Raw genomic sequence first — 25,929 nt, 5'->3', positions numbered from 1 at the left:
TTCAGGAAGTCCAAACCTTACTCCAGCTTCGGGCTGTCGAGCCGGTCCCGTCAGACCAATTGAACCGAGGGTTTTACTCCCGGTACTTCCTCGTCCCGAAGAAAACGGGCGACCTGCGACCCATTTTAGACCTTCGGGCCCTCAACAAGTTCCTGGTCAAAGAGAAGTTTCGCATGCTGACTTTGGCTTCTCTATACCCCCTCCTCGAGCAGAACGACTGGTTATGCTCCCTGGATCTCAAGGAGGCCTACACTCACATCCCCATTCACCCGGCCTCCCGAAAGTTCCTCAGATTTCGGGTGGGAAATCTGCACCTACAGTATCGAGTGCTACCATTCGGCCTATCTTCGTCCCCCAGAGTCTTCACAAAGTGCCTGGTGGTAGTGGCCGCAGCACTCCGGGACAGGGGTCTACAGGTATTCCCATACCTCGACGACTGGCTCATCAAGGCCCCGTCAGCCCCAGAGGTCACTTCGGCGGCCGTGGCTACAACCTACTTCCTCCAGAATTTGGGCTTCGAGATCAACTTCTCCAAGTCTCATCTACAACCCACCCAGTCCCTCCCCTTCATCGGAGCGGTCCTGGACACCACCCGACTCCGAGCATTCCTACCTCGGCAACGCATGGAGTCTCTTCTTCATCTCTGCCAGTCGGTGTCGACTCGCCAAACCCTACCGGCGAGACAACTGATGGTGCTCCTGGGCCATATGGCCTCCACAGTACATGTGACACCCTTTGCCAGACTCCACCTCAGGATCCCCCAGTGGACCCTGGCATCACAGTGGAATCAGACATCCGATCCACTATCCAAACGCATCTTAGTCACACCTGCTCTTCGGCAGTCTCTACTTTGGTGGATGACCTCTTCGAATCTATCCAGAGGTTTGCTGATGCACTCTCCCCCCCATCAGAAAGTCCTCACGACCGATTCATCGAATTACGCATGGGGGGCCCATCTGGAGGGTCTCCGCACCCAAGGATTCTGGACCAATGCGGAGAGACTACACCAAATCAATCTACTGGAACTCAGAGCCATCCTCAATGCGCTCCAAGCTTTCCAACACCTACTCCACGACATGGTAATCCTCATTCGCACAGACAATCAGGCCGCCATGTATTATATCAACAAGCAAGGAGGCACGGGCTCGGCCCTCCTTTGCCAGGAAGCTCTACGAGTCTGGGACTGGGCGGTGCGCCACAACACCCTACTCAGAGCAGTATACATCCAGGGGGAGAACAACGTCTTAGCAGACAAATCTTCACGCAATGGGGGACGCCTCAGATAGACCTCTTTGCGGCTCCCCACAACGCCAAACTGCCTCAGTTTTGCTCCAGGATTTACACTCCTCATCGCCTCGAGGCAGATGCTTTTCTACTGAACTGGGGGAAACGATTTCTATATGCGTTCCCACCATTCCCGCTGATCCAGAAGACTCTGGTCAAGCTGAAACTCGAACGGGCCACCATGATTCTAATAGCTCCTCGGTGGCCCAGACAACCTTGGTTCTCCCTCCTACTCCAACTCAGCAGCAGGGAACCAGTACCACTTCCAGTGTTTCCTTCACTACTTACTCAACATCAAGGATCACTACTTCATCCCAACCTGCAGTCTCTCCACCTGACAGCTTGGTTCCTCTCAACGTAACCCCTCACCAATTCTCACAAGAAGTGAGGGAGGTCTTGGAAGCTTCCAGGAAGCCCGCCACTCGACAATGCTACTCCCAGAAATGGACCAGATTCTCCTCATGGTGTGTTTCTAAGTCAAAGGAACCTCAGCGAGCTTCCTTATCCTCCGTGCTGGACTATCTCCTACACCTATCTCAATCTGGGCTCAAGTCCACATCCATACGAGTCCACCTGAGCGCTATTGCGGCGTTCCACCAGCCTCTACAAGGGAAACCCCTCTCGGCCCATCCGGTGGTCGCCAGATTTATGAAAGGACTCTTCCATGTTAACCCTCCTCTCAAACCACCCCCAGTGGTTTGGGACCTCAATGTAGTCCTTTCCCACCTCATGAAGCCCCCGTTTGAACCACTCAACAGGGCCCCTCTGAAGTATCTCACCTGGAAAGTGCTTTTCCTTGTAGCCCTTACGTCCGCTCGCAGAGTCAGCGAACTCCAGGCATTGATGGCGGACCCACCATTCACAGTATTCCACCATGACAAGGTGGTCCTCCGCACTCACCCGAAATTCCTGCCTAAGGTGGTCTCCGAATTTCATCTCAACCAATCCATTGTACTTCCAGTATTCTTCCCTAAGCCTCATTCTCACCACGGAGAATCAGCCCTTCACACTCTAGACTGCAAACGTGCCTTGGCTTTCTACCTGGATCGCACCAAGCCACACAGATCCACTCCTCAACTTTTTGTCTCCTTCGATCCTAATAAGTTGGGAAGACCCATATCAAAGCGCACCATCTCTAATTGGATGGCGGCTTGTATCTCTTTCTGCTATGCCCAGGCTGGATTATCACTTCCTTGTAAGGTCACAGCCCATAAGGTCAGAGCAATGGCAGCCTCAGTAGCATTCCTCAGATCAACACCAATCGAGGAAATTTGCAAGGCTGCCACCTGGTCCTCGGTTCACACATTCACCTCACATTATTGTCTGGATACCCTCTCCAGACGGGATGGACAGTTTGGCCAAACAGTATTGAAAAATTTATTCTCTTAAGTCGCCAACTCCCCCTCCATCCCACTGAGGTTAGCTTGGAGGTCACCCACTAGTGAGAATACCTGCCTGCTTGTCCTGGGATAAAGCAATGTTACTTACCGTAACAGTTGTTATCCAGGGACAGCAGGCAGCTATTCTCACGTCCCACCCACCTCCCCTGGGTTGGCTTCTCAGGCTAGCTACCTGAACTGAGGAGACACGCCCGGATCTCCGGGTAGGAAGGCACCGGCGCATGCGCGGTGCGGGCATCTAGAAACTTTAAGTTTCTACAAGCAACACGTGCTTGTGAGACGTCCGTACCGGGGCTCTGTCTGATGACATCACCCACTAGTGAGAATAGCTGCCTGCTGTCCCTGGATAACAACTGTTACGGTAAGTAACATTGCTTTCCTGAGTGCTAACTGGCACATCCTCAGATAGGCTCGGAGACTGTTTACATAGAACTCATACATGAGGATCACAAAATCAGAGTCAAAAATCTGTTCTGAGTCTCCAGAGGACCTCTTTAGGACTACCTCAGTGGATCTCCCTGTAAAAGTAGTGCCTTAGCACTTTTGCTTCGCTGGCAGTGCTGAATCACCAGTAGAGGGCTCTAGGAGGGATTTATGTCCCAATTCTTGAGCTCTCTGAGCCTCTGGAGGGTCCTGGGGGAGCTAAGCATACGACTCCCACCCTCCTTGCATGTCATGGCACTTGGTGCACGTTCGCTCCTCAGGTACCCATCCAGAGCAAGATTGAAATGATACAGTAGTTAAACCACCTGTGGAGTCCATCCTGACTGATTCTAGACCCAAACAAGATGTTTTGACGCATAGAGAAGCTTTTAAAATAAAATTGGGAAATCTAAGATGGCTGCAACAGCAGCAATTTTGGTGCCAAAAAAAAAAAAAATGTCAAAAAAACAGGATTTTAGGGCAAGGAAACCCTCAAGGAAGCCACAGAGACTCCTCAAACCCCCGAATTCAACTCCACCCCAATGTCTCTCATAGACAGTAATAGGCCATACTCACTGTGCTGCCATGTGCTGTGCTTGCACCAGCTCACATTGCAGCTGGATAGAGGAAAAGCTTTTTCTGCCTCAGACAAGCAAGCAGGATATCCAGGGACTTGTCTCTTTAGGCTGCCTTTTACACAGGCTGAACAAGCCTGAAATCTTCTACCTCTCTCCACACAATTCTTCAGGGGGGGGGCATGTAGCCAACACCAGCAAGGTCTCCCAACCAGTGCGGACCCCAAATACAGCCTGCACGCACATGCTTCAAATGAAACCAGGTAAGCAGACTCCCAGGGGCTGAACCCCAAGCCAATCCAAGTGTTAGGGAAGGCTAGCCAGACAGTTGCTCTTGCAGCAAAGGGTGGCCCGCCCAGCTAGAGACCTCAGAACCCAGAGTCTGCAGCTACTAATATCTTTAGATCTTACGGCTGCTTTCGACACAATTGATCACCTCTTACTACTTCAAAGACTTGCTTCTATTGGAATAACTGATCAAGCCCTAGAATGATTTAGATCCTATTTTTCTGGGAGATCTTTGATAGTTCACTTTAATAATTCTACTTCAAAGCCGTACCACTCTAATTTCGGTGTTCCACAGGGTTCTATACTATCTCCTTTACTGTTTAATATCTATCTGGCCCCCCTCTTGACCCTTTGTCAATCAATTGGATATTACGGCTTATGCTTATGCTGATGACCTTCAACTTCTGCATAATATAGACCCTACAAGTCAAAATTATATTTCTTTTATTAATCAAAAGCTATCCACTATTCATGATTAGCTAAATATTAATATGCTCTCATTAAGCATTACTAAAACTAATATCATGTTATTTTCATGGAAGGAAGGGTTACACTTAACTGCTCCAATCTCAATTGACAACATTCCGCTTAAATCAATTACTACTATTAAAATATTAGGTGTTCTAATTGACAATAAACTTATATTTCGTCCACAAATCAGTGCTTTAGTTAAAAACTGTTTTTATAAATTAAGGATGATCAGATCATTGGCCCCCCTTCTTGATGCCAAATCTCTTACAGTACTAATCCATTCCCTTGTAATATCTAAAATGGATTATTGTAATTCTCTGCTTAAAGGGATAAATTTAAAAGAAATAAAACGTCTACAATTAATTCAAAACACAGCTATCAAACTCATATCTGGTTCTAAAAAATATGATCACGTTACTCCACTACTACATAAAGCCCATTGGCTACCAGTCATATATAGGATAACATATAAAATTGCCCTTTTAACCTTTAAAACGTTACAAACAGACGCCCCAGCATTCATTGACAGACTTTTAATTCCATATGACCCCCCCTAGAGCCCTTAGATCTACTTCCCAGTTCACTCTTAATGTTCCTTCCCTAAGGATAATAGGTACTCGCCGCACCTCAATTTTCTCAGTGACCGCCCCTATGATTTGGAATTCTCTTCCTATATATATAAGATCTGAACACAATTTACAGAAGTTTAAAAGTAGTTTAAAATGTTTTCTTTTTAAAAATGCCTTTAATTGATCATTTGATTTAAGTCCAGCAATTTTTAACCTTTCCCCGCCCTAATGTACTTCCCTTTTATGTACCTTTTCTCGATAAATATTGTAGTTCTCCCTCCTTTCCTATTGTACCTTATGGTTTTATAATTAAGTACATTAAAAATTGTATGTCTTTTGTACCCATGTAAATGTTTTAATTAGTATTATACAACGCTTAGTATTTTGGGATAAGCGTTTAATCAAATACATGAATAAACTTGAAACTTGATGATCTTTTAAGTCTCCATCATGTCCCCTCTAAGTATCCGCTTTTCCAGGGAGACTAATCTTCTAATCTTTCAGCATATGAAAGGTTTTCCATACCTTTTATCAATCATTTCGCTCTTTTCTGGACCCTCTCGAGTATCGCCATATCCTTCAAAGGTACAGCGACCAATACTCGACGCAGTACTCCAGATGCGGGCGTACCATCGCCCGATACAATGGCAGGATAACTTCCTTCATTCTGGTTGTAATAACCTTTCTTGATAATACCTAGCATTCTATTCGCCTTCTTAGAGGCCACTGCGCACTGTGCCGATGGCTTCATTGTCTTGTCCACTGTTACCCCCAAGTCCTTTTCTAGGATACTTTCACCCATTACCAGTCCTCCCATCGTATAGCTGTACAGTGGTACCTTGGTTTACGAGTATAATTCGTTCCAGAAGCATGCTCGTAAACCAAAATACTCGTATATCAAAGCGAGTTTCCCCATAGGAAATAATGGAAACTCGCTTTGATACGTTCCCACCCCCCGAGGCCAGCGGCGCTGCTCTATTCCCCCCCACGAGAACCGTCATTGCTCCCCCCGAAGGCCCCCCCCCGCGATCCGGCACCCCCCCCTGCGATCCGGCACCCCCCCAACCGCGACCTGAAGTCCCCCAGACCCACCCGAACCCGCTTCTTACTTTCATCTCGGCCTCGGCACTGGCATGTCCTGTGCGTTGGTGCCGGTGCCCGAAGATCGGCCTCCTCTTCTGTGCTGGGCCTTGAGCATCTGCGCATGCTCTAGGCCTGCGAGTTCACGTTCTCTCCGAGATCTCGCACAGAAGAGGAGGCCGATCTTCCGGCACCGGCACCAACGCACAGGACATGCCGGTGCCGAGGCCGAGATGAAAGTAAGAAGCAGGTTCGGGTGGGTCTGGGGGACTTCAGGTTGCGGGGGAGAGGGTGCCGGATCGTGTGTGTGTGTGGGGGGGCTCGTAAATAGAGGCACGCTCGGTTTCCGAGGTGCCGATTTTGCAAATGTTTTGCTTATCTTGCAAAACACTCGCTAACAGGTGCACTCATAAACTGAGGTACCACTGTACTTTGGGTTTCTGTTTCCTACATGCAAGACTTTACATTTCTCTACATTAAATTTCATCTGCCATCTTGTTGCCCACTCTCCTAGTTTGTTCAGGTCCCTTTGTAAATCTTCACAGTCCTCTTTAGTCCTAGCTCCACTAAATAGTTTGGTGTTGTCTGCGAATTTTATTACTTCGTACTTCGTCCCTGTTTCTAGATCATTTATAAATACATTGAACAGCAGCGGTCCAAGTACCGACCCCTGCGGAACACCACTTGTGACCTTCCTCCAGTCAGAGTAGTGGCCGTTCACTCCTACCCTTTGCTTCCTACCCGCCAACCAATTTTTGATCCATCTATGTACGTCTCCTTCCACCCCATGGTTCTTCAGTTTCCGTAGTAGGCGTTCATGGGGTACCTTGTCAAAGGTTTTTTGGAAATCTAAGTATACGATGTCTATGGGGTCCTCTTTGTCCATCCGTTTGTTAATTACTTCGAAGAAGTGCAATAAGTTCGTTAGGCACGATCTTCCCATGCAGAAGCCATATTGGCTTGTTTTCCTCAGTTTATTCCTTTCTAGATGCTCATCGATGTTGTCTTTTATCAGCACTTCCGCCATCTTCCCCGGGACCAAAGTCAGTCTTACCGGTCTGTAGTTCCCCGGGTCACCTCTCGATCCTTTCTTAAAGATGGGTGTAACATTTGCTATCTTCCAGTCCTCCGGGACTGGAAGATAGATTTTCAGGGATAGATTAAAAACCTGCTGTAGTAGTTCCGCTATTTCTTCCTTTAGTTCTTTCAATACCCTACGATGGATTCCGTCTGGGCCTGGAGATTTGTCACTTTTTAATCTATCTATCTGCTTTGTACGTCTTCAAGGCTTACCTCCATGGATGTTAATATTTCTGCTTGATCTCCTTTGAAGATTTTTTCAGGTTCCGGCACGTTGGATGTGTCCTCTTGTAAATACTGACGAAAAGAACATATTTAGTCTATTCGCCACTTCTTTTTCCTCCTTCACCACTCCTTTCCTATCTCCTTCATCCAGCGGTCCCACCTCCTCCCTAGCCGGTTGCTTCCCTTTAACATATCAGAAGAACGGTTTGAAATTTCATGCTTCCCTGGCTAGCCTCTCTTCATATTCTTCTTGTGCTCTTTCCAGTTCTCCTCGGTTTTGTCCTTTTCCCATTTCCGGAATGAATTCTTCTTATTTCCTATCACTTTCTTTACTTCTTTAGTTATCCACGCCAGGTCTTTTGTTTGGCTCTTTTTGCATCCTTTTCTAAATCTGGGGATATACAGATTTTGTGCCTCGCTCACCGTTTCCTTGAATAAAGACCAGGCTTGCTCTACAGTCTGCGATTTCTTTCAGCTGTTCCTAAGTTTCTTCCTTACCATTATTCTCATCGCTTCATAGTTTCCTTTCTTGAAGTTAAAAGTTGTCGCTATGGTTCTCTTTCCCTTCGATATTCCTACTTCAACTTTGAACTTGATCATATTGTGATCGCTGTTTCCCAACGGTCCCACTACTTCCACTTTCTTTGCAGGTCCTCTTAGCCCATTAAGGATTAGACCCAGAGTGGCATTCCCTCTCGTCGGTTCTCAGACAAGCTGCTTCATGAAGCAGTCCTGTATAGCCTCCAGGAATCTGGTCTCCCTAGCGCATTGTGAGTTTCCAAGACTCCAGTCTATCCCGGGATAGTTGAAGTCTCCCATAACAATCGTGTTACCGCTTTTGCATTCTCGCTTCATCTTGGCCTTCATTTCTTCATCGTTTGCTTCGGTTTGCCCAGATGGACGATAGTACAGGCCCATCTTTATCTCGGGCCCTTTCCTTCCCGGTATTTTAACCCATAGTGATTCCAATTTGTTGGTCGTCGCTGCTGTGTCCATTCTGGTCGAGTGTATGTTTTCTTTTATGTATAGGGCTATTCCTCCTCCTTTCTGACCTGACCTGTCTTTGCGATAGAGTTTGTACCCCGGCAGTGCTATGTCCCATTTCTTTTCTTCATTCCACCTTGTTTCAGAGACCCCAATGATGTCTTGGTTCTCATTTTTGGCCATGACTTCTAATTCTCCCATTTTGTTCCTTAGGCTCCTTGCATTAATATACATGCAATTTAAGTCCTGGTATTTTTTGTCTTCATTTCCTTTCCCTGTGCTACGATCTTTGTTTGCTTTTCCTGTGCTACGATCTTATCATCCTCTTCTTGATCTATCAACTCTTGTTTTTTGGCCGTTGTGTCTTCCCAGCATTTTTCCCACTCAGTTTCCTCACGGGATACCTTCTTCCAAATCGTCAACACTTGGTCGACTGTCGGCTTTCCCATTCTTCTTAGTTTAAAGCCTGCTCTATTCCTCTCCTGACGTTGTTTGCTAGAAGTCTAGTTCCCACCGCACTCAGGTGCAGTCCATCTCTCCTGAAAAGCTTGCTCTTGCCCCAAAACGTTATCCAGTTCCTCACGAAGTGAAACCCCTCTTCTTCACACCATCTCCTCATCCATGCATTTATTGACTGTAGTTCCGTCTGCCTCTTCACATCTGCCCTCGGGACTGGTAGGATCACTGAAAACACTATCTTCTGAGTCCTCAACTTCAACTTCCTTCCCAGAATCTTGAACTGTTTAATCAGTGCATTTCTACTGTAGTCTCTCCTACTGACATCATTTGTCCCAATGTGGATCATCACTGTAGTCTCTTCCGTCTCTGCTCCTTCTAGGATCTTTTCAATTTTGTTGACGATGTCTTTTGCTCTTGCTCCTGGGAGGCAGGCCACTAGTCAGTCCTCTCTTCCTCCTGCTATGTGGTTATCTACTTGGCTTAGGATTGAGTCTCCCACTAGGATCGCAGACTTTCTCTTCTTCAGTTTTCACTCCGGTCGCAGGTCTATGTCCTCAGTGTGCTTCGCTGCTTCTTCTTCTAGGCATCGACAAGACCTTGCCTCCCCTTCCTGCAGGATCCCTCTGTGGGTTTCTTCCTTGGAGTCATCTTCCTCTTGTTCCACATTCCATGTGGGTGTATCTTCATCCTTCCTCTGATGTTCGTGTTCTTCCACCCTCCTCCTATAGGCCTCCTCAATGAACTCCTCGAGCTCCCTGACTTCCTCCTCAATGTGTCTCTCTCTCATGAAATCTTCAGCTGTCCTGATTGGGTCTTCTGCGATGTAAAGTCCTTCCAGTTCCTGTATCCTGTCCTTCAGTTGCCTAACTTCCTCCTTCAAGCTTGTCAGCTCCTGACACCGACCTCATACATATGAGAGAGGGCAGTGCTTGCTGATGCAGGGAGGTGGAGTTGAAGATGTAAGATGATTCCTTCTGCATCCCTTATGGGTGAAGATGTACTACCCACATGTTCAGGACTCATGTACTTTTTTGCACTGGAAGTGGACATTTGTGATATTCTGTTTCTCTTCCTTGCAGTTTGCTTGGAAGTAACATAGCTTTGAAGTTGAAGGTGCTTCTAATTTTTTAATGCTTGATTTATTAGTTTTGATGTCAGGTTTCCTGTGGTTCCACTGACTCATTCTGGTGCGCTGATCAGATTCGTAGAAAAATATGAAGTAATTAACAATATTGATATGGATAAAGCATTGTTGCTTACCCGTGAACATGTGTTTTGAGTAGACAGGATTGATAAGGCACAAAAATAGATGACTTTTTGAGATGGCAGTGAAACGGAAAGGCTGTCCCTGAGTTCAAAACAGTTTGTGCAACCCTTACCACCTGCATAGTAGTCTCCTTGGATGTTCAGTTCTAAAGCTGTAGAACTTTCGGTGAAGAGGCGCCTTAATCCTGTTTTCTGTAGAATGTTAGGCATCTATTTCGGAGGCGCCCACCTAGATAGGCGCCTATCTAAATTGAACAAGTCCAATTAAGCTTTTTAATCAGCAATAATTGAAAGTTAGGTGCCTATCAAGAAAGAGTGATTCTGTAGCAAGGCGCCTCTAAAAATTTAGGCGGCCTTAAAAAAAATTGTTGCTATGCATGTTAGGCGTGGTTATGGCTACATGTCAGGTGCCTTGTTACAGAATCACTGCTCTTAAGCGTGCTTAAGTGCTCGCACGGCCGCCTAACTTTTAGTTGTGCCTAGAGCTGGCCTATTTATTGGTCGCCTCCAAATTAGGTGCCCAACTAGGTGCGATTCACTAAACAACAGCCAACTGTACTTGAATCTCGCTGAACGGTGCCTATATCAGCACCTAACTTTTGGGCGCTTCTTATAGAATTTGCCCCATGTGACTCTACACACTTGTTCTATAATAAAGATCTAAAAGTTATCAGAGGGGATTTTTACTGGACTGAATTTGACAAAATAGAGTGGGATGACTTTATAAAAATTTATGATAAATATATTCTTATTGTTATTTAGATATATACCTATCATACATCCTAAGATGTGCACCTTTATCAATTAAAATGATTCTTTTAGATTAGCTAAATGAAATGCTTCAGAAAGGTTCCTTTCCCAAATATCTGAGACAAATTTTATTAACTCCATTGTTAAAAGACACCAAGGTAAATATAAGTCAAACATCCAACTACAGACCAGTAGCATCAATTCCAATTTTTGTAAAAATTATGGAAGAACTAGTAAATTCTCAACTAAATTCTTACATTGAAAAATTCAACATACTCCATCCTAATCAATCTGGATTCCGCAAGGGCCATGGAAACTATTCTGGGATTTCTAATGGATATTGTAAGAAGCAACATTTCAAAGGGTTATAAAGTATTAATACTGCAATTTGATCTTTCAAGCGCCTTTGACCTAGTCATATAAGTATATTAAAGTCTAATATATTTATATGACTAGGTCAAAGGCGCTCGAAAGACTCCTCTAGCGGCAGAACGGCATCCTATGGGCTCCTTTTACAAAGCTGCGCTAGGGCCTTAACGCGCGGAACAGCGTGTGCTAAATTTCCGCACGCGCTAGCCGCTACCGCCTCCTTTTGAGCAGGCGGTTGATTTCCGGCTAGCGCGTGCTACAGTGCGCACTAATCTGGTGCGTGCGATAAAACCGCTGTATCTAGTTCACGCACGCTGTTCTCATTCCCCGAACTTTTGGGTAGCACCTCGTAAAGCAATGGTGCTTTGTATCCTGTAAGCTGTTGTAGTATTCTTTAGTAATGCTTCCATTTTACTTGCACTCCTAGCACTTTTGAAACTAGCAAGGCTTATGCTTTTTCCTACTGATGAAACACAGTATATTGCGTTCATATTGGGAAAGTAGAAAAGAGCTAAACCTGAGTCATTCTTGCAACAGTGTCCTCTTCCAGAATGTCGTGGACGATCATTCACTGCAAATAGAAGCTCTCCGTTGACAGTTACAGTGGACTGGCAATCTATCAAGTAAGCAATTTCTATGTGTTCAATTATTTGTGAAGCTCCATTATTAAAAGCATGTAAATGTGTGTACTATTTTGTAAATGTGTGTACTATTTTGTAAATGTGTGCTGATTTTTTAATGGAAGATCAAAGACTGCTACAAAGATACTGTTATAAAAGACATATTGTGCATTGTACGGCTTTAATTATTTTGTATCTAGTGTATAGAAGCATCATTATAATCCGTTTTACTCTTAGCTGCTACATTCCAAGCTGTAATCTGCTCAATCTGTTATTCGGTAAATAAGTAGTATAATGAGCTGCAGGAGGAAAGGTTTTGGATACAGTGAGGCTCATTTTACATTACATTACATTACATTAGTGATTTCTATTCTGCCCTTACCTTGCGGTTCAAGGTGGATTACACAAGAGTTGTCAGGTTACAAGAATTGTAACATTACATTAGAATTGTCGTAAGAATTACATAAGAATTGTCAAGAAGTTAAGGAGATACATGTTGGGTAATTAGAAACATTTTAGATTAGATATGGGTGGAGTGTGTGGTAGGTGGAGTTTGAGAAGGAACTGTTCGTGTTAGATAGGTTTTATGTATTTTTTGAAGAGTATGGTTTTGGTTTCTTTTTTGAAGTTTTTGTAGTCTATGGTCAAAGACAACAGATTAATGATTTGTCTGTCTAGTTTAGCTGCTTTGGTGGCCGTTAGGTTGTCATATAATTTTCCTCGTTTAACATTTTTGGTTTGTGGGTGTGGGAATAGTGAGTGGGTTCTCCTGTGCCTGGTTGAGGTGGATTGGGTTAGTCAGTTGTTCCAGTAGGTTGGGCTTTCTCCATTAATAGCTTTGAATAGTAGGCAGTAGAATTTGAAGTATACTCTTGCTTGTATTGGGAGCCAGTGTGAGTCATGGTATGCTGCTGTGATGTGGTCATATTTTTTCAGTGAGTAGATGAGCCTTTGGGCTGTGTTTTCAAAGCACTTAGACACACAAAGTACCATAGAAGCCTATGATGTGTGTCTAAGCACTTTGAAAATGAGCCCCAGTGCCTCTACATTTAAAGTGGTGAGTTATGTTCTTTTTTTTATTGTTCTTGACATTTTACTTGTTGAAATACATTTTGTTAAATGCATAACTGATTTATATCATTTTGCATTTATTTTTTAAAAATGCTTTCACACAAATCAAAAATGATTAAAAAATTATTAAGGGCACGAGATTGTTGTAGAATATGGTTTTGGATTTTAGATTCATTACTTTTCCAGATCTGAGCACAAGGTGAGTAATATTCAGGTTTTTGAGTTATTCTTTATCCAGGCCAGCCAGCAAGCAAGCAGAGATGGGAAAAAACCCTCAGAGCTGACCTAACTCTCTTTAATCGGGGGCTGGTGTGGCTTTCAGCACCACATTCCTTTATCTCTATCATGGTGCAGACATGTGGCCTGCTGCAGCTGTTTACAAGTAGCCCATTTCTGGGAAGGCTGTAGGAGCATTGACAAAGTCTGGAGGATACTCTGGGAAACAATTCTTTGGGACTAATTTTTCTCTCCTTTTGTAAAAGATTCAGTTGGTGTTTAAGTTCTGACCTTACTGGGTCCAGTATCAGGTGGTACTTGTGACTTTTCACTCTTGGTGAGTCTGACTGTCGACACAATCTTTCTCTTCTTGGAAAATAATAGGGAGGTGGTAAAAGTTACAAAAAAAAAGTTTTGCAGTGCTTCATCTTCCCAGACTTCTTATGGTAGTCAGATTTATACTCAGAAGTAGAGAATGACACGGTGAAAAAATTGGTCCCCGTCACCGCCCCGTCCCCGTCTCACCATCCCCGTCACCGCCCCGTCCCCGTCTCACCATCCCCGTCACCGCCCCGTCCCCGTCTCACCATCCTCTTCACCGCCCCGTCACCGCCACTGCCACCCCATTCACCGCCCCGTCACCGCCACTGCAATCCCATTCACTTTTCTTTATTTACGTATAAAGGAAACATTCTTTAAAACTTTAAAACTTAGTTAAATATTAGTTAATAACTATACAAAAACAAAACACGCAGAGAAAAAATTAATTAATATAAATTCTCAAAACTGACACATTTTGATCACTAAATTTAAAATAGTTATTTTTCATACAGTTTTTCAATCACTAATCTTCCACCATCCCTGGGGCTAGCAATGCAAAAACAAACACGACATGTACTTTAAATGCTTACAATGTTAGCCTATATGGTAATTAGACGCGGCCGCTGTACCTAATCGCGGCAAAGATCTCCCTGCCGTGATTAGCATAGTGACAGCGGCTACGGCTGCAAGTCTCCCCTCCCCCAGCGATCACGGCAGGAGGGCACCCAACCCCTCCTGTAGACCCCCCCAACGGCCCTCCCGACAATCGCAGCAGAAGGGTACCCAACCCCTCCTGCCGGTCCTCCCAATGGCCTCCCCTAAGATCGCCGGCAGGAGGGTACCCAACCCCTCCTGCTGGACCCCCCCCCCAACGAACCCTCCCACCCCGGAACCCCCTTAGTCTTACTTTCCAAGTTGGACCGGACGGCTCCTCACACGTATGGCCAGCAGGCTTGCCTCCGTCCAAATGAGGCGGGCCCGCCCCTACCCTGCCCAACCCACAGGATCCTAGGGCCTGATTGGTCTAGGCACCTAAAGCCACTCCCGCTATAGGAGGGGCCTTAGGTGCTTGGGCCAATCAGGCCCTAGGATCCTGTGGGTTAGGCAGGGGAGGGGAGGGGCGGGCCCGCCTCATTTGGACGAGGCAGGCCTGCTGGCCAGACGAGCGAGGAGCTGTCCGGTCCAACTTGGAAAGTAAGACTAAGGGGGTTCCGGGGTGGGAGGGTTCGTTGGGGGGGGGTCCAGCAGGAGGGATTGGGTACCCTCCTGCCGGCGATCTTAGGGGAGGCCATTGGGAGGACCGGCAGGAGGGGTTGGGTACCCTTCTGCTGCGATTGGCAGGAAGGGTTGATCTGACAAATGAGGAGCACGGTGAAACACAGGTAAATAGCGGTTCCTAGAAGGGGGTACATTGGCCCGCGGTTACAAACCTGTTCACCGTTTCCGCGGTCGGTGAATGGCCTTGTCCCCGTCACCGCAGCGACTGCTAGTTTTCTTCCCCGTTTTCGGCGGTGACCCGCGGCTTAAATGCGGTGGCCGCGGGTAAACCGTCACCGTGTCATTCTCTACTCAGAAGGTCTAAAGTTATTGCACTCTCCCCATCTCCCTCCATCTTTTTCCAGTGTGCCTAGAAAAACAGGTGGTGATGCTTTGCAGATTGTCATAGCAGTTCAGAGTGTTATCTAATGCATTTAGCCAAGTTTAGGAGCAGTTAGGCAAATGCAATCCATGGACATTTAGCATATAACTAAAAATGAAGCTGGAGGGATAGCCCAGATTTTGCTTTGACCCATACAGTGCACGTGGCATAAGACTTAGGGCTAGATTCACTAAGGACACCGATTGTGTCTTGACCACTTTGCGACACGATTTTCCTCCGACCCGATTCACTAACCTCGTGGCCGATCATCCTCCGATTTGCGCATACAAATGAGGGGAAACGGCATGCAAAGTAGGAAGGATGCGTTTCACTAAACAAATGCAGGCACACCGACTGGGCTGGCCGATCCAAAAAAAGCGACTGCTGAGGACCAGTCGCTTGTGTAAAAACCCTGCTCTCTGCCCCAATTCTCCTGCTCTGGCTGCCCTGCTCTCTGCCCCGATCCTGCTTCTCTGCTATCTGTCCCGATCTCCTGCTTCTCCTTTTCTCTGCCCCGACTCTCCTGCCCTTCCTCGCAGTGCAAATACGTGGTTTTAACCCGTGGGTTTAAAGCAGGTTAAAACCATGTGCTCACGAAGTAAAAGTAAAAAATAGGGCTTGCGAAGTAAAAAGTAAAGTTTTGTTTCCAGCTCTGCCGGGCACGGAGGGCCAGCTCATGCACAGACCATGAGGGTGCTTCGTGAATCAGCCCCACAGAATCGGATCCAATCCGTCGCCCTAGTGAATCTAGCCCCTAGTCAACTTTCTTATTATGGTAGAGTTAGCAGCCATTTTATGATTACTTTGCACCAAAAATACATTACATGGTACACAAATATATTACATACTGGCTCATTATCTGTTTCCCTCTGATAGACAAATAGAGAAGTTTTTGGAGGCTACATATTTATTTAATTAAAATTATTTATAAGCCGCTTATTCACAAATCTAAGCAAGGAACAAAATCACATACAAAATCACATTAAATAATACAAACAGATTTAAACTCAAATTCAAACAAATTCAAAACAACAAAGCAAAACAAGGAACATGGAGTGTACAGTTACTTATTACTCGTTAATTGGAGTAGAAAAGCACAGCCACAACTCACACTGCCACATTATTCATACGACATTACTCATACGACATATCAGCTTCGGATGTGGCAGAATAAATGTAGCTCCAGTTTTCTGCAGAGTTAATATTTTAACAAGTAATCTTGCAGATCTGCCTGATCTCCCATCTCTCCCCTCCCTAAAAACTAGGAGATCAATGGCAGGGACAGCCTGCAGAACTACCTGACTGCTCTTCTACACAGGTAAGGCTTCCCAGACTACCTACCCTCAAGTCCAAATTAGGCTTGTGATACATGAAGATTATTGAAATCTGATAATTAAAAAATTCCGGATGGTTTTGCTTTGGCAGCACCTTTAAGTTCTGTCTTCTGTTTATTCTTGTTCTAATCTCTGTCCCTGCATGGAAGGAACCACATGGGTGCTAGAGCATTCCACTGATGGACAGTCAAGGAGGTTGGCTGGTTCAATAGACAAAGGGAGATTGCCTGCTCAGAAGGGGATAATTCCTTTATCCCAGGACAAGCAGGCAGCATATTCTTTACGCATGGGTGACGTCACCGACGGAGCCCTCGGTACGGACCTTTTTAACTAGAAGTTTCTAGTTGGCCGCACCGCGCGTGCGCGAGTGCCTTCCCGCCCGACGGAGGAGTGCGTGGTCCCCAGTTTCTTCGTTTCCGCGGAGCGAAGAAGACGTGTATTTTTCAACTCCGTTGAAATTCTCTTTTTGCCTTCCCGCTCGCGTTAATTTTTCGTTTTATTCACCTTCGGGTGCTTTTTTCTTTCTGTTCAAAAAAAAAAAAACTTTTCTTTTTTGCTTTATTTTTTCGTTCCTGCCCCGGCGGGGCCTGTTGTCACGATCCAGGCCTCGGGGTTCGATTTTGCGGAGGCCGTCTTCCCATTCATGCCCCCGCAGCCCGGTTTTAAGAAGTGCCAGCGGTGTGCACGCCCGATCTCCCTCACTGACCCACACAATTGGTGCTTACAGTGCTTGGGACCGGAGCATCGGGCGGACTCCTGCACCCGCTGTGCCACTCTTAAGAAACGCACTTTGAAGAATCGTCAAATCCAACAAAATCTACTTTTCGGCACCGGCCCGACTATGGATTCGACCTCTTCACCTGCGGCACCGTCGAAATCGGCACCGACCACTTCGACGACGCCTGAAACGACTTCGGCGCCCCCGGCGCCAGGTAAGCCGGCTAAGAAGCCTTCCACCCTTGAGCGCCCTCCCACCTCGGTGGCGACACCAGTCCTTTCGGCTCCACGCCGCCCCAAAAAACGCTCCGCTCCGATATCGGTGAGTGCCTCGTCATCGGCCTCCTCATCGCCGGAGCGTAGAGCGGCACCCATGGAACCAAAGAAGAAAAAAGTGGTTCCGGTGCCTCCCCTGGATGACCGCATTGCGGCCATCCTCCAGGATAAGTTGCAGGAACAACTCCAACAGCAACTTAAGCAGCTCTTACCCTCTATCTTGGCACCGCTGCTTTCGGTACCAGACCGGCCCGAGCCCCGCACCGTCCAACCGGTATCCACTCCATCGGTACCTATGGACTCCTCCATGCCTATTCTCTCGGCACCACATCTCCATACCCATGCCGAGACTATCACCTTGACGACGACCGATCCTCCTCGGGACCCAGCAGGGCACCGGTCTTCCCGCGACCCTGACCGGCACCGTTCTTCCCGGGACCGAGACAGACACAGGTCTTCATCCCCCGGTAACGTCTCGGTACGCTCAGGCAAGTCTTTGTCTAAAACTCACCATACCGAGCCTTCCACTCCGGTCTCTCGACACGCACACACCGATGTCAGAGACCCGGACCTATGGGAAGAATCCCCTCCCGGTACCGAGGAGGATGCATCGTCGTCGGACGAAGAGCCTTCGGCCCCCGATACCACATCTAAACCTGAACAATCTTCCTTCTCTAAATTCCTCAGGGAGTTGTCGGGGGCCTTATCTTTGCCTCTGGAATCTGACTCTAAGAAGTCACAAGCTTTCCTGGAGGCATTGGATTTCGATCAACCTCCCAAAGAGTTCCTAAAGTTGCCCGTGCATGATATCCTGCGGGAAACTTTTTATAAAAATTGGGAGAACCCGCTGACTGTCCCTGGGGCCCCCCGTAAACTGGACAGCCTCTATAGGGTTATACCAATCCCAGGATTTGATAAACCCCAACTGCCTCATGAGTCTCTCCTGGTGGAGTCCACTTTAAAAAAGACTCAGGGCTCTAGTGTTTATGCCTCCACCCCTCCTGGCAGAGAGGGCAAAACAATGGACAAGTTTGGCAAGCGACTCTATCAGAATGCCATGCTTGCCAACAGAGCTAACAACTACTCATTCCATTTCTCATTCTACCTGAAACATCTGGTCATGCAACTCTCCGCCATGCAGAAGTACCTGCCAGAACACAAAGTTCCTCTATTTCAGCAGCAGATCTCCAGCCTGCTCCAACTAAGAAAATTCATGGTGCGCTCTATCTATGACTCTTTTGAGCTCACCTCCCGTGCATCTGCCATCGCTGTAGCTATGCGCCGCCGGGCCTGGCTCAGGGTCTCTGATTTAGATGTCAACCATCAAGACCGACTTGCCAACGCCCCATGTCTTGGGGATGAGTTATTCGGAGAGTCCCTGGATACCACCACGCAGAAACTCTCAGCCCATGAGACCAGATGGGACACTCTCATAAAGCCTAAGAAAAAGGCTCCACCTGCTCGCCCTTACAGACCACAGACCTCATATCAGCGCAGGTTTTCTGCTAGGCCGCTCAATCCACCTTCACAGCAACCTAGGCGAGCACGCCAGCACCAGCACAACCAGGCTCGTACCCAGTCAAATCAACCTGCCAAGCCTCTTCCTCCTGCCAAACCATCTCAGCCCTTTTGACTCCTCTCTCCAGGGCTTAGCCAGTCATCCACCCTCATTGCCTCTATCATCCACCCTCATTGCCTCTTCCACAGCCAATCAGAGGCAGGCTCCACATTTTCCTCAGCCGTTGGGAGGTCATCACATCGGACCAGTGGGTTCTCAACATCATCCGCCACGGCTACTCTCTCAACTTCCAGACTCTTCCACCAGACAATCCTCCCGTAGAGTCTGCTTCTCATTCAACTCAAACCCCCCTCCTCCTGAGGGAGGTCCAATCCCTCCTTCTTCTCAATGCCATCGAAGAAGTGCCTCCGGAACAAAGAGGCTGGGGATTCTACTCCCGTTACTTCCTAGTTCCAAAGAAGACAGGAGACCTCCGTCCCATTCTCGATCTCAGGGACCTCAACAAGTGTCTCGTCAGGGAGAAATTCAGAATGCTCTCCCTGGCCACGCTTTACCCTCTTCTCTCTCAACACGACTGGCTATGTTCCCTGGACCTCAAAGAGGCCTACACTCACATTCCAATCCATCCAACTTCACGTCGCTACCTGCGATTCCAGGTGCACCATCGCCATTATCAGTACAAAGTGCTGCCTTTTGGCCTCGCTTCCTCACCCAGGGTGTTCACCAAATGCCTCATTGTGGTGGCGGCCTTCCTCAGGTCTCACAACCTCCAGGTGTTCCCCTACTTGGACGATTGGTTAGTGAAAGCACCTACGTCTCCACTTGTGCTACAAGCCACTCATCATACCATCTCTCTCCTCCATCTTCTGGGGTTCGAGATCAACTACCCCAAGTCGCATCTGCTTCCCACACAGCGCCTTCAGTTCATTGGAGCAGTTCTCGACACCACACTGATGAGGGCGTTCCTCCCCTCCGATCGTCAACGGACTCTGCTCCACCTTTGTCGTCAGGTGCTCCTTCATCACTCCATTTCTGCCAGACAGATGATGGTCCTCCTGGGCCACATGGCCTCGACGGTGCATGTGCTTCCCCTGGCACGACTCCACCTCAGGACACCCCAATGGACTCTAGCCAACCAGTGGTCACAGACCTCGAATCTTCTTTCTCATCCCATCTCTGTAACATCGTCTCTTCAGCGATCTCTACATTGGTGGTTGAACTCCTCAAATCTTTCCAGGGGTCTTCTCTTTCATCTGCCCCCCCATTCCATGATCATCACCACGGATGCCTCCCCTTATGCATGGGGAGCCCAGCTAGGGGATCTACGCACCCAAGGTCTTTGGACCCCACAGGAGCGTCGACATCACATCAATTTCCTCGAACTGAGAGCTATGTTCTACGCTCTCAAGGCCTTCCAGCACCTTCTCTGCCCTCAGGTTCTTCTCCTATGCACAGACAACCAAGTCGCCATGTACTACATAAACAAACAGGGCGGCACCGGGTCTCGCCTCCTTTGTCAGGAGGCTCTCCGCATTTGGACCTGGGCCACGGCCCGCAGTCTCTTCCTCAAGGCTGTCTATATCCAGGGCGAACAGAACTCCCTGGCTGACAATCTCAGCCGCATCCTTCAACCTCACGAGTGGACTTTGGACCCTCCCACGCTCCACTCCATCTTTGCTCGCTGGGGCACTCCGCAGGTGGACCTCTTTGCAGCTCCTCACAACTATCAGCTGCCCCAGTTCTGCTCCAGACTCTTCTCTCCTCACCGTCTGGCCCCGGATGCATTCCTGCTCAACTGGACGGATCGGTTCCTCTATGCCTTTCCTCCACTACCTCTGATGTTGCGGACTTTATCCAAACTCCGCAGGGACAGGGCCACCATGATTCTCATCGCTCCTTGGTGGCCTCGCCAACACTGGTTTCCTCTCCTGCTTCAGCTCAGCGTCAGGGATCCCATTCCTCTTCCTGTGTTTCCTACTCTACTTACGCAACAGCGTCAGTCTCTACTGCATCCTAATCTGTCTTCGCTCCACCTGACAGCTTGGTTTCTCTCGGGCTGACCTCTCCAGGAAATCTGTCTCAGCCTGTCCGTCTCATTTTGGACGCCTCCAGGAAACCGGCCACACTCCAATGTTACCATCAGAAGTGGACCAGGTTCTCCTCTTGGTGCCTCCGTCATCATCACAACCCCACCTCTTTAGCGGTGGAAACTGTTCTGGACTATTTGCTCTCCCTGTCCAACGCAGGCCTCAAGTCTACCTCTATCAGAGTCCATCTCAGTGCCATCACGGCATTTCATGAGCCTATCCTAGGGAAACCTCTCACGGCTCATCCTCTGGTTTCCCGCTTTATGAGGGGCCTCTTCAATGTCAAACCACCTCTGAAGCCTCCTCCGGTCGTCTGGGACCTAAATGTGGTTTTATCAGCCCTCATGAAACCTCCTTTTGAGCCTCTTGCCTCAACTTCGCTCAAACTTCTGACATGGAAGGTGCTTTTCCTCATTGCCATCACCTCTGCCAGGAGGGTTAGTGAGCTGCATGCACTGGTCGCAGACCCACCGTTCACTGTTTTTCACCATGACAAGGTGGTTCTGCGTACCCATCCTAAGTTCCTTCCCAAGGTAGTCTCGGCTTTTCACCTCAACCAGTCTATTGTGTTGGCTGTTTTTTTCCCGAAACCTCATTCACATCCTGGGGAACAGGCATTGCACACTCTTGATTGCAAGCGTGCCCTGGCTTACTATCTTGATCGTACAAGGGCTCACCGCTTGTCCCCTCAGCTCTTCCTGACCTTCGACCCTAATCGTCTGGGTCGACCGGTCTCTAAACGGACGCTATCCAACTGGCTTGCAGCTTGCATCGCGTTCTGTTATGCTCGGGCCGGTCTGTCACTGGACGGTGCTGTCACTGCCCACAGGGTGAGAGCTATGGCCGCTTCTGTTGCTTTCCTCAGTTCCACACCCATTGAGGAAATCTGCAAGGCGGCCACCTGGTCCTCAGTTCACACATTCACTACTCACTACTGTCTGGATGCTTTCTCCAGACGGGATGGGCACTTCGGCCAATCTGTACTTCAGAATTTATTTTCCTAATGGCCAACCATCCCTCCTCCCTCTTTGTTAGCTTGGAGGTCACCCATGCGTAAAGAATATGCTGCCTGCTTGTCCTGGGATAAAGCACAGTTACTTACCGTAACAGGTGTTATCCAGGGACAACAGGCAGATATTCTTACGTCCCACCCACCTCCCCGGGTTGGCTTCTTAGCTGGCTTATCCTAACTGGGGACCACGCACTCCTCCGTCAGGCGGGAAGGCACTCGCGCACGCGCGGTGCGGCCAACTAGAAACTTCTAGTTAAAAAGGTCCGTACCGAGGGCTCCGTCGGTGACGTCACCCATGCGTAAAGAATATCTGCCTGCTGTCCCTGGATAACACCTGTTACGGTAAGTAACTGTGCTTTGTTGAGTGGTAGTTTGAGAGAGAGGACCTGATGACCTTTATTTTCTAGGGTATGTCTACCTAGTAGCTCTGGGATGGGCTATGAGAGATGATGATCTGTAGGGAGGGATCCTATTTGCTGTATTCCTGGATATCCCTAGGGCTCCCTTCCATCAGTTCTTGAAGTGTTTAGCTGGAGGGGCCAAGACCAAAGGAATTTATATTCCATTTCCAGTGAGGGTTGTGCTTCTCTTGTAAAACCACAGTCAGGGACCTTCATGGTAGAAAGTGAGTCTCTGTTTAAGCAGTCTTGTCTATAGTTTCCAGGTAGCTTTATGCAGAGGCTCCTTGTGTTTTCTTGCGTTGGGTCCAGCATCCCCAGTTGGGATCTTGTTGACCTTCCTATAGGAAATGGTATGCAAAGCAGAGAGGTCATAAGCCCGTGTACACTGGACCTTACAGCTCCAGGAAAGATTCACAACTAATGAGTCTTACACAAAGCTTGAAGCTTCATGCTTGCCTGGTTTATGCTGGTTCAAGACAAGGCCACAGTATTTATACCCGTGCTTCCCCCCCCCCCCCCAGAGAGGTAGATACTGCATTCTTGAAACTGTAATGCAGTTTCACTCTCTCTTAAGCGGTTTCTGTCTTTTGGAGAAGTCCTGGAAGTTTAGGAACTAAAATTAAAAGGCCTGCTGAAAGGTTAAATGCAGGCCTTTGCCATACAAACTGATATGGGCAGTATATACTCCTACTGGGGACTATGAAGTGCAGCAATCATTTCCTCTCTGTACCTTAGTGGGAGGAAGATCCCAAGACACAACACAGTGTATCGCAAAATGTGTACCATGGCGAGATTCCAGGTGTGCCACGAGACGCTGGTGAGGAGGAGAGGTGCCGGCTGACTGCCTACAGGATGTGCTTCTCATGGTGAGAGCCACGTCCTGAAGGCAGTCAGCTGGCACTCACACTTCTTCTCCTCGCTGGTGCCTCTCCGTGCCTCTTCTGTTCCAGCACCCCACACTGGCAGCACAGGGCCCCGTCTAGAGGGCCTTCACACATGCACAGACGTCAATGTCCGTGCATTTACAGGTGCCTGGACTTTACTGTGCTGCTGAGTAAAAAAAAAATTGCAGGACACTGACAGCAGAAAAGGTAAAGCAGCAGTGAAATAAAGACCCAAGGCACCAAAAAAGGTGTAAAACTGGCACCTGTGTACAAAGACATAATTACAGAGGATGTAAACTGTTAATGTGATTGGTAGAATGTGGATGCTATATCATATGGATCATGTGTAACCAGTCCATGATGTCTTGACTTAAACATGACTAATAAGAAATAACATATAAGGCTGTGGGGATCAGCCAGCAGCTCCGTTTCCATCGCAGAACCACCTCTGTATCACCTCAAGGTCATAGGTTCTGTTTAACGTTGCCTCCAGCTACCATCCTGGAGAAGATGGCTCTGCTGACACCTACAGGTCATATTTTTTTAAGTTCTGGGATCACATACATTCAGGTATAATTACTTGGTTAATGGCCAGTAGAAAGTTTGTTAAATCAAGGACATTGTGCCTTGTTTCTCATTAGGCCTAAGCTCCTTTGTATTAGGATTCATAGGAATTAGTGTTAGGGATTCTTTGGATTGCAGTGTGCTTTGCTAACATTTTTCTATTGCTTTGTAAACGAACAACTATCTATTGTAGAATTCTCCTAATTGGTCAGTTTCATTATCAGCAAATAAGGAATTGGTGAACCCAGGGTTGTAATCTTGGTGTGTCCATTTCTAGACGTATTGATTTGAATGATAAGAATAAATCACGTGGAAAGCCCCTCATACCGCCCATCAGGTTTCATAAAAATGTACGTATGAAAAATACTGATGATTTGGGGCTAAAACTAGAATTTTTATAAAAGGCTCTTTAGTTGAAATTGTGCTTTCTCTGTAAAGATCAGAGCAGTGAGGTGGCACTATTTTCATGTTTTATTTAATAGCCAATACACTGCCCTTACACCCTGCTGACTTACTTTATTTTATGATTTGACATGACACCTGCATCTTCAGACAATTGGTGGTTTGTGAATTCAAGAAAGACATACTTTTGAACAAGACTCAAACAAATATCAGTGTATTTATTTCAATTAAAGTTTGGTAATGGTGTATTTTTAGGATTCAAGAACTAATATCTGATGACCAGAGGGAAGCAGGTAGAATTCCTCGAACAATAGAGTGTGAACTAGTTCAAGATCTTGTTGATAGCTGTGTTCCGGGTGATACAGTGACTGTCACAGGAATTGTAAAGGTCTCGAATGCTGTTGAAGGTATGTACTTTGCCTTTTGCTTGGTCATTTTGCAAGGAATCTAAACCATATTCCAGTGCAATAGGTGAGACATTCTAGAACATAGGGTTATTTCCCTTTACTGGCATGGGAAAAATATAAGTTTTTCATTACGCCTCTAAGGTACATCATAGGCTAGCTTAGCTCCTCCCATCAGTCTTTCTCTTCTGCATGTGGTTGCAGTGTGTTAGTTCTGCTCTCTCCAATTTATTATTTTTAATTCAACATAGTTTTTTCTCTTTCGCATTCTACGGACATTTGAAGTGCTGCCTGCTTGAGAATTCACAGACTTCGGTCTGTAGCTGACAGGCTGATCCCTGATCTCTTTGGGGTACCTGTCAGTGGGTCTGCTAGTCTTCCTTGGATGTCAGGGCTGTCCCTGACCTTATCTCACTCCCTGTTAAGTGAGGGGTTGAGAGCAGACTGTTCAACACGCTTAGGGGGCTCAGCAGTGTTCCGCAGCATGCAGGCTGAGTTTTCACACCTCCACCCATCTCTGTGCACAGTTGGTGGTCCGCAGGGGTGGAGGCATAGTCAGACATTGGAGTCTGACCGGCAGCCTGAAGATCAGCTTCAGGAAAGCTTTTCCAGCAGTGTGGCAGTGAATTCTGATGCTGGCTCTTAATTGGGACTAGACAGCAGCTGCAGTTTCTGTGACCAGTGTTTGTGAGTAAGAGGAGCTGAAAGGCTCCAACAACAATCTCTAAAACTTAATTTCGAGGGGTTTTGAGCGTTTTCTAATGATCCTCTGTGTTCTCCCACCTAAAAAAATCCTATTTTGGTAATTTTTTAATGTCGGGAAGTGCCGTTTTTAGCGCGTTTTTGGTGCAAATTCGGGTCCAGCAGCCATCTTGGATTTTCAGCAGTCTTTTTTTCAACTTCCTGCTTCTTTAAAATTTGGATTTTCACCAGGAAAACTCTGGAATGGGGCCTGAGGGTCTCCTAGTTTGAATTCATGCAAAATTTGAGCAAATTTGCCACATTTTGAGTGTTTTTGCGCCACACACCGTAGTCAGGGGTGGGGGAGGTAACTACTGGTTCGGCTTCCCCTTCACAGAAGCAGGTGATTTCACGCTCAGCTAGCTGGTAGGGGCAGCCGTTTTTTTCTGTGACTCTGCTCTACTTCAGTGTGCTCTGTAGCTCAACCCTCAATTTTTCCCTTCTGCATTCATGCCAGCAGGAGTGTGTTTGTTCTGCTCTCTCCTTTTTATTATTTTA

The 25,929-nt window shown here is 47.2% G+C and overlaps 1 protein-coding gene across 3 annotated transcripts in view; it reads left to right on the top strand.

Annotated features, from left to right (window-relative positions):
* Positions 1–25,929, top strand: part of MCM8 (minichromosome maintenance 8 homologous recombination repair factor) — a 169,259-nt gene that overhangs the window by 50,915 nt on the left and 92,415 nt on the right. For all 3 annotated transcript variants that reach the window (XM_033938266.1, XM_033938265.1, XM_033938264.1), the window contains 2 exons: positions 11,761–11,846; positions 24,542–24,693. In XM_033938266.1, coding sequence (XP_033794157.1) covers positions 11,761–11,846; positions 24,542–24,693 — 238 coding nt within the window. The remainder of the gene's footprint in view (positions 1–11,760; positions 11,847–24,541; positions 24,694–25,929) is intronic.

This window comes from Geotrypetes seraphini, chromosome 3, assembly GCF_902459505.1.
Source record: "Geotrypetes seraphini chromosome 3, aGeoSer1.1, whole genome shotgun sequence".
NCBI lineage: Eukaryota > Metazoa > Chordata > Amphibia > Gymnophiona > Dermophiidae > Geotrypetes > Geotrypetes seraphini.
Note: the sequence above shows the minus strand (reverse complement) of the source record. Positions and strands in the feature narration are given on the sequence as shown.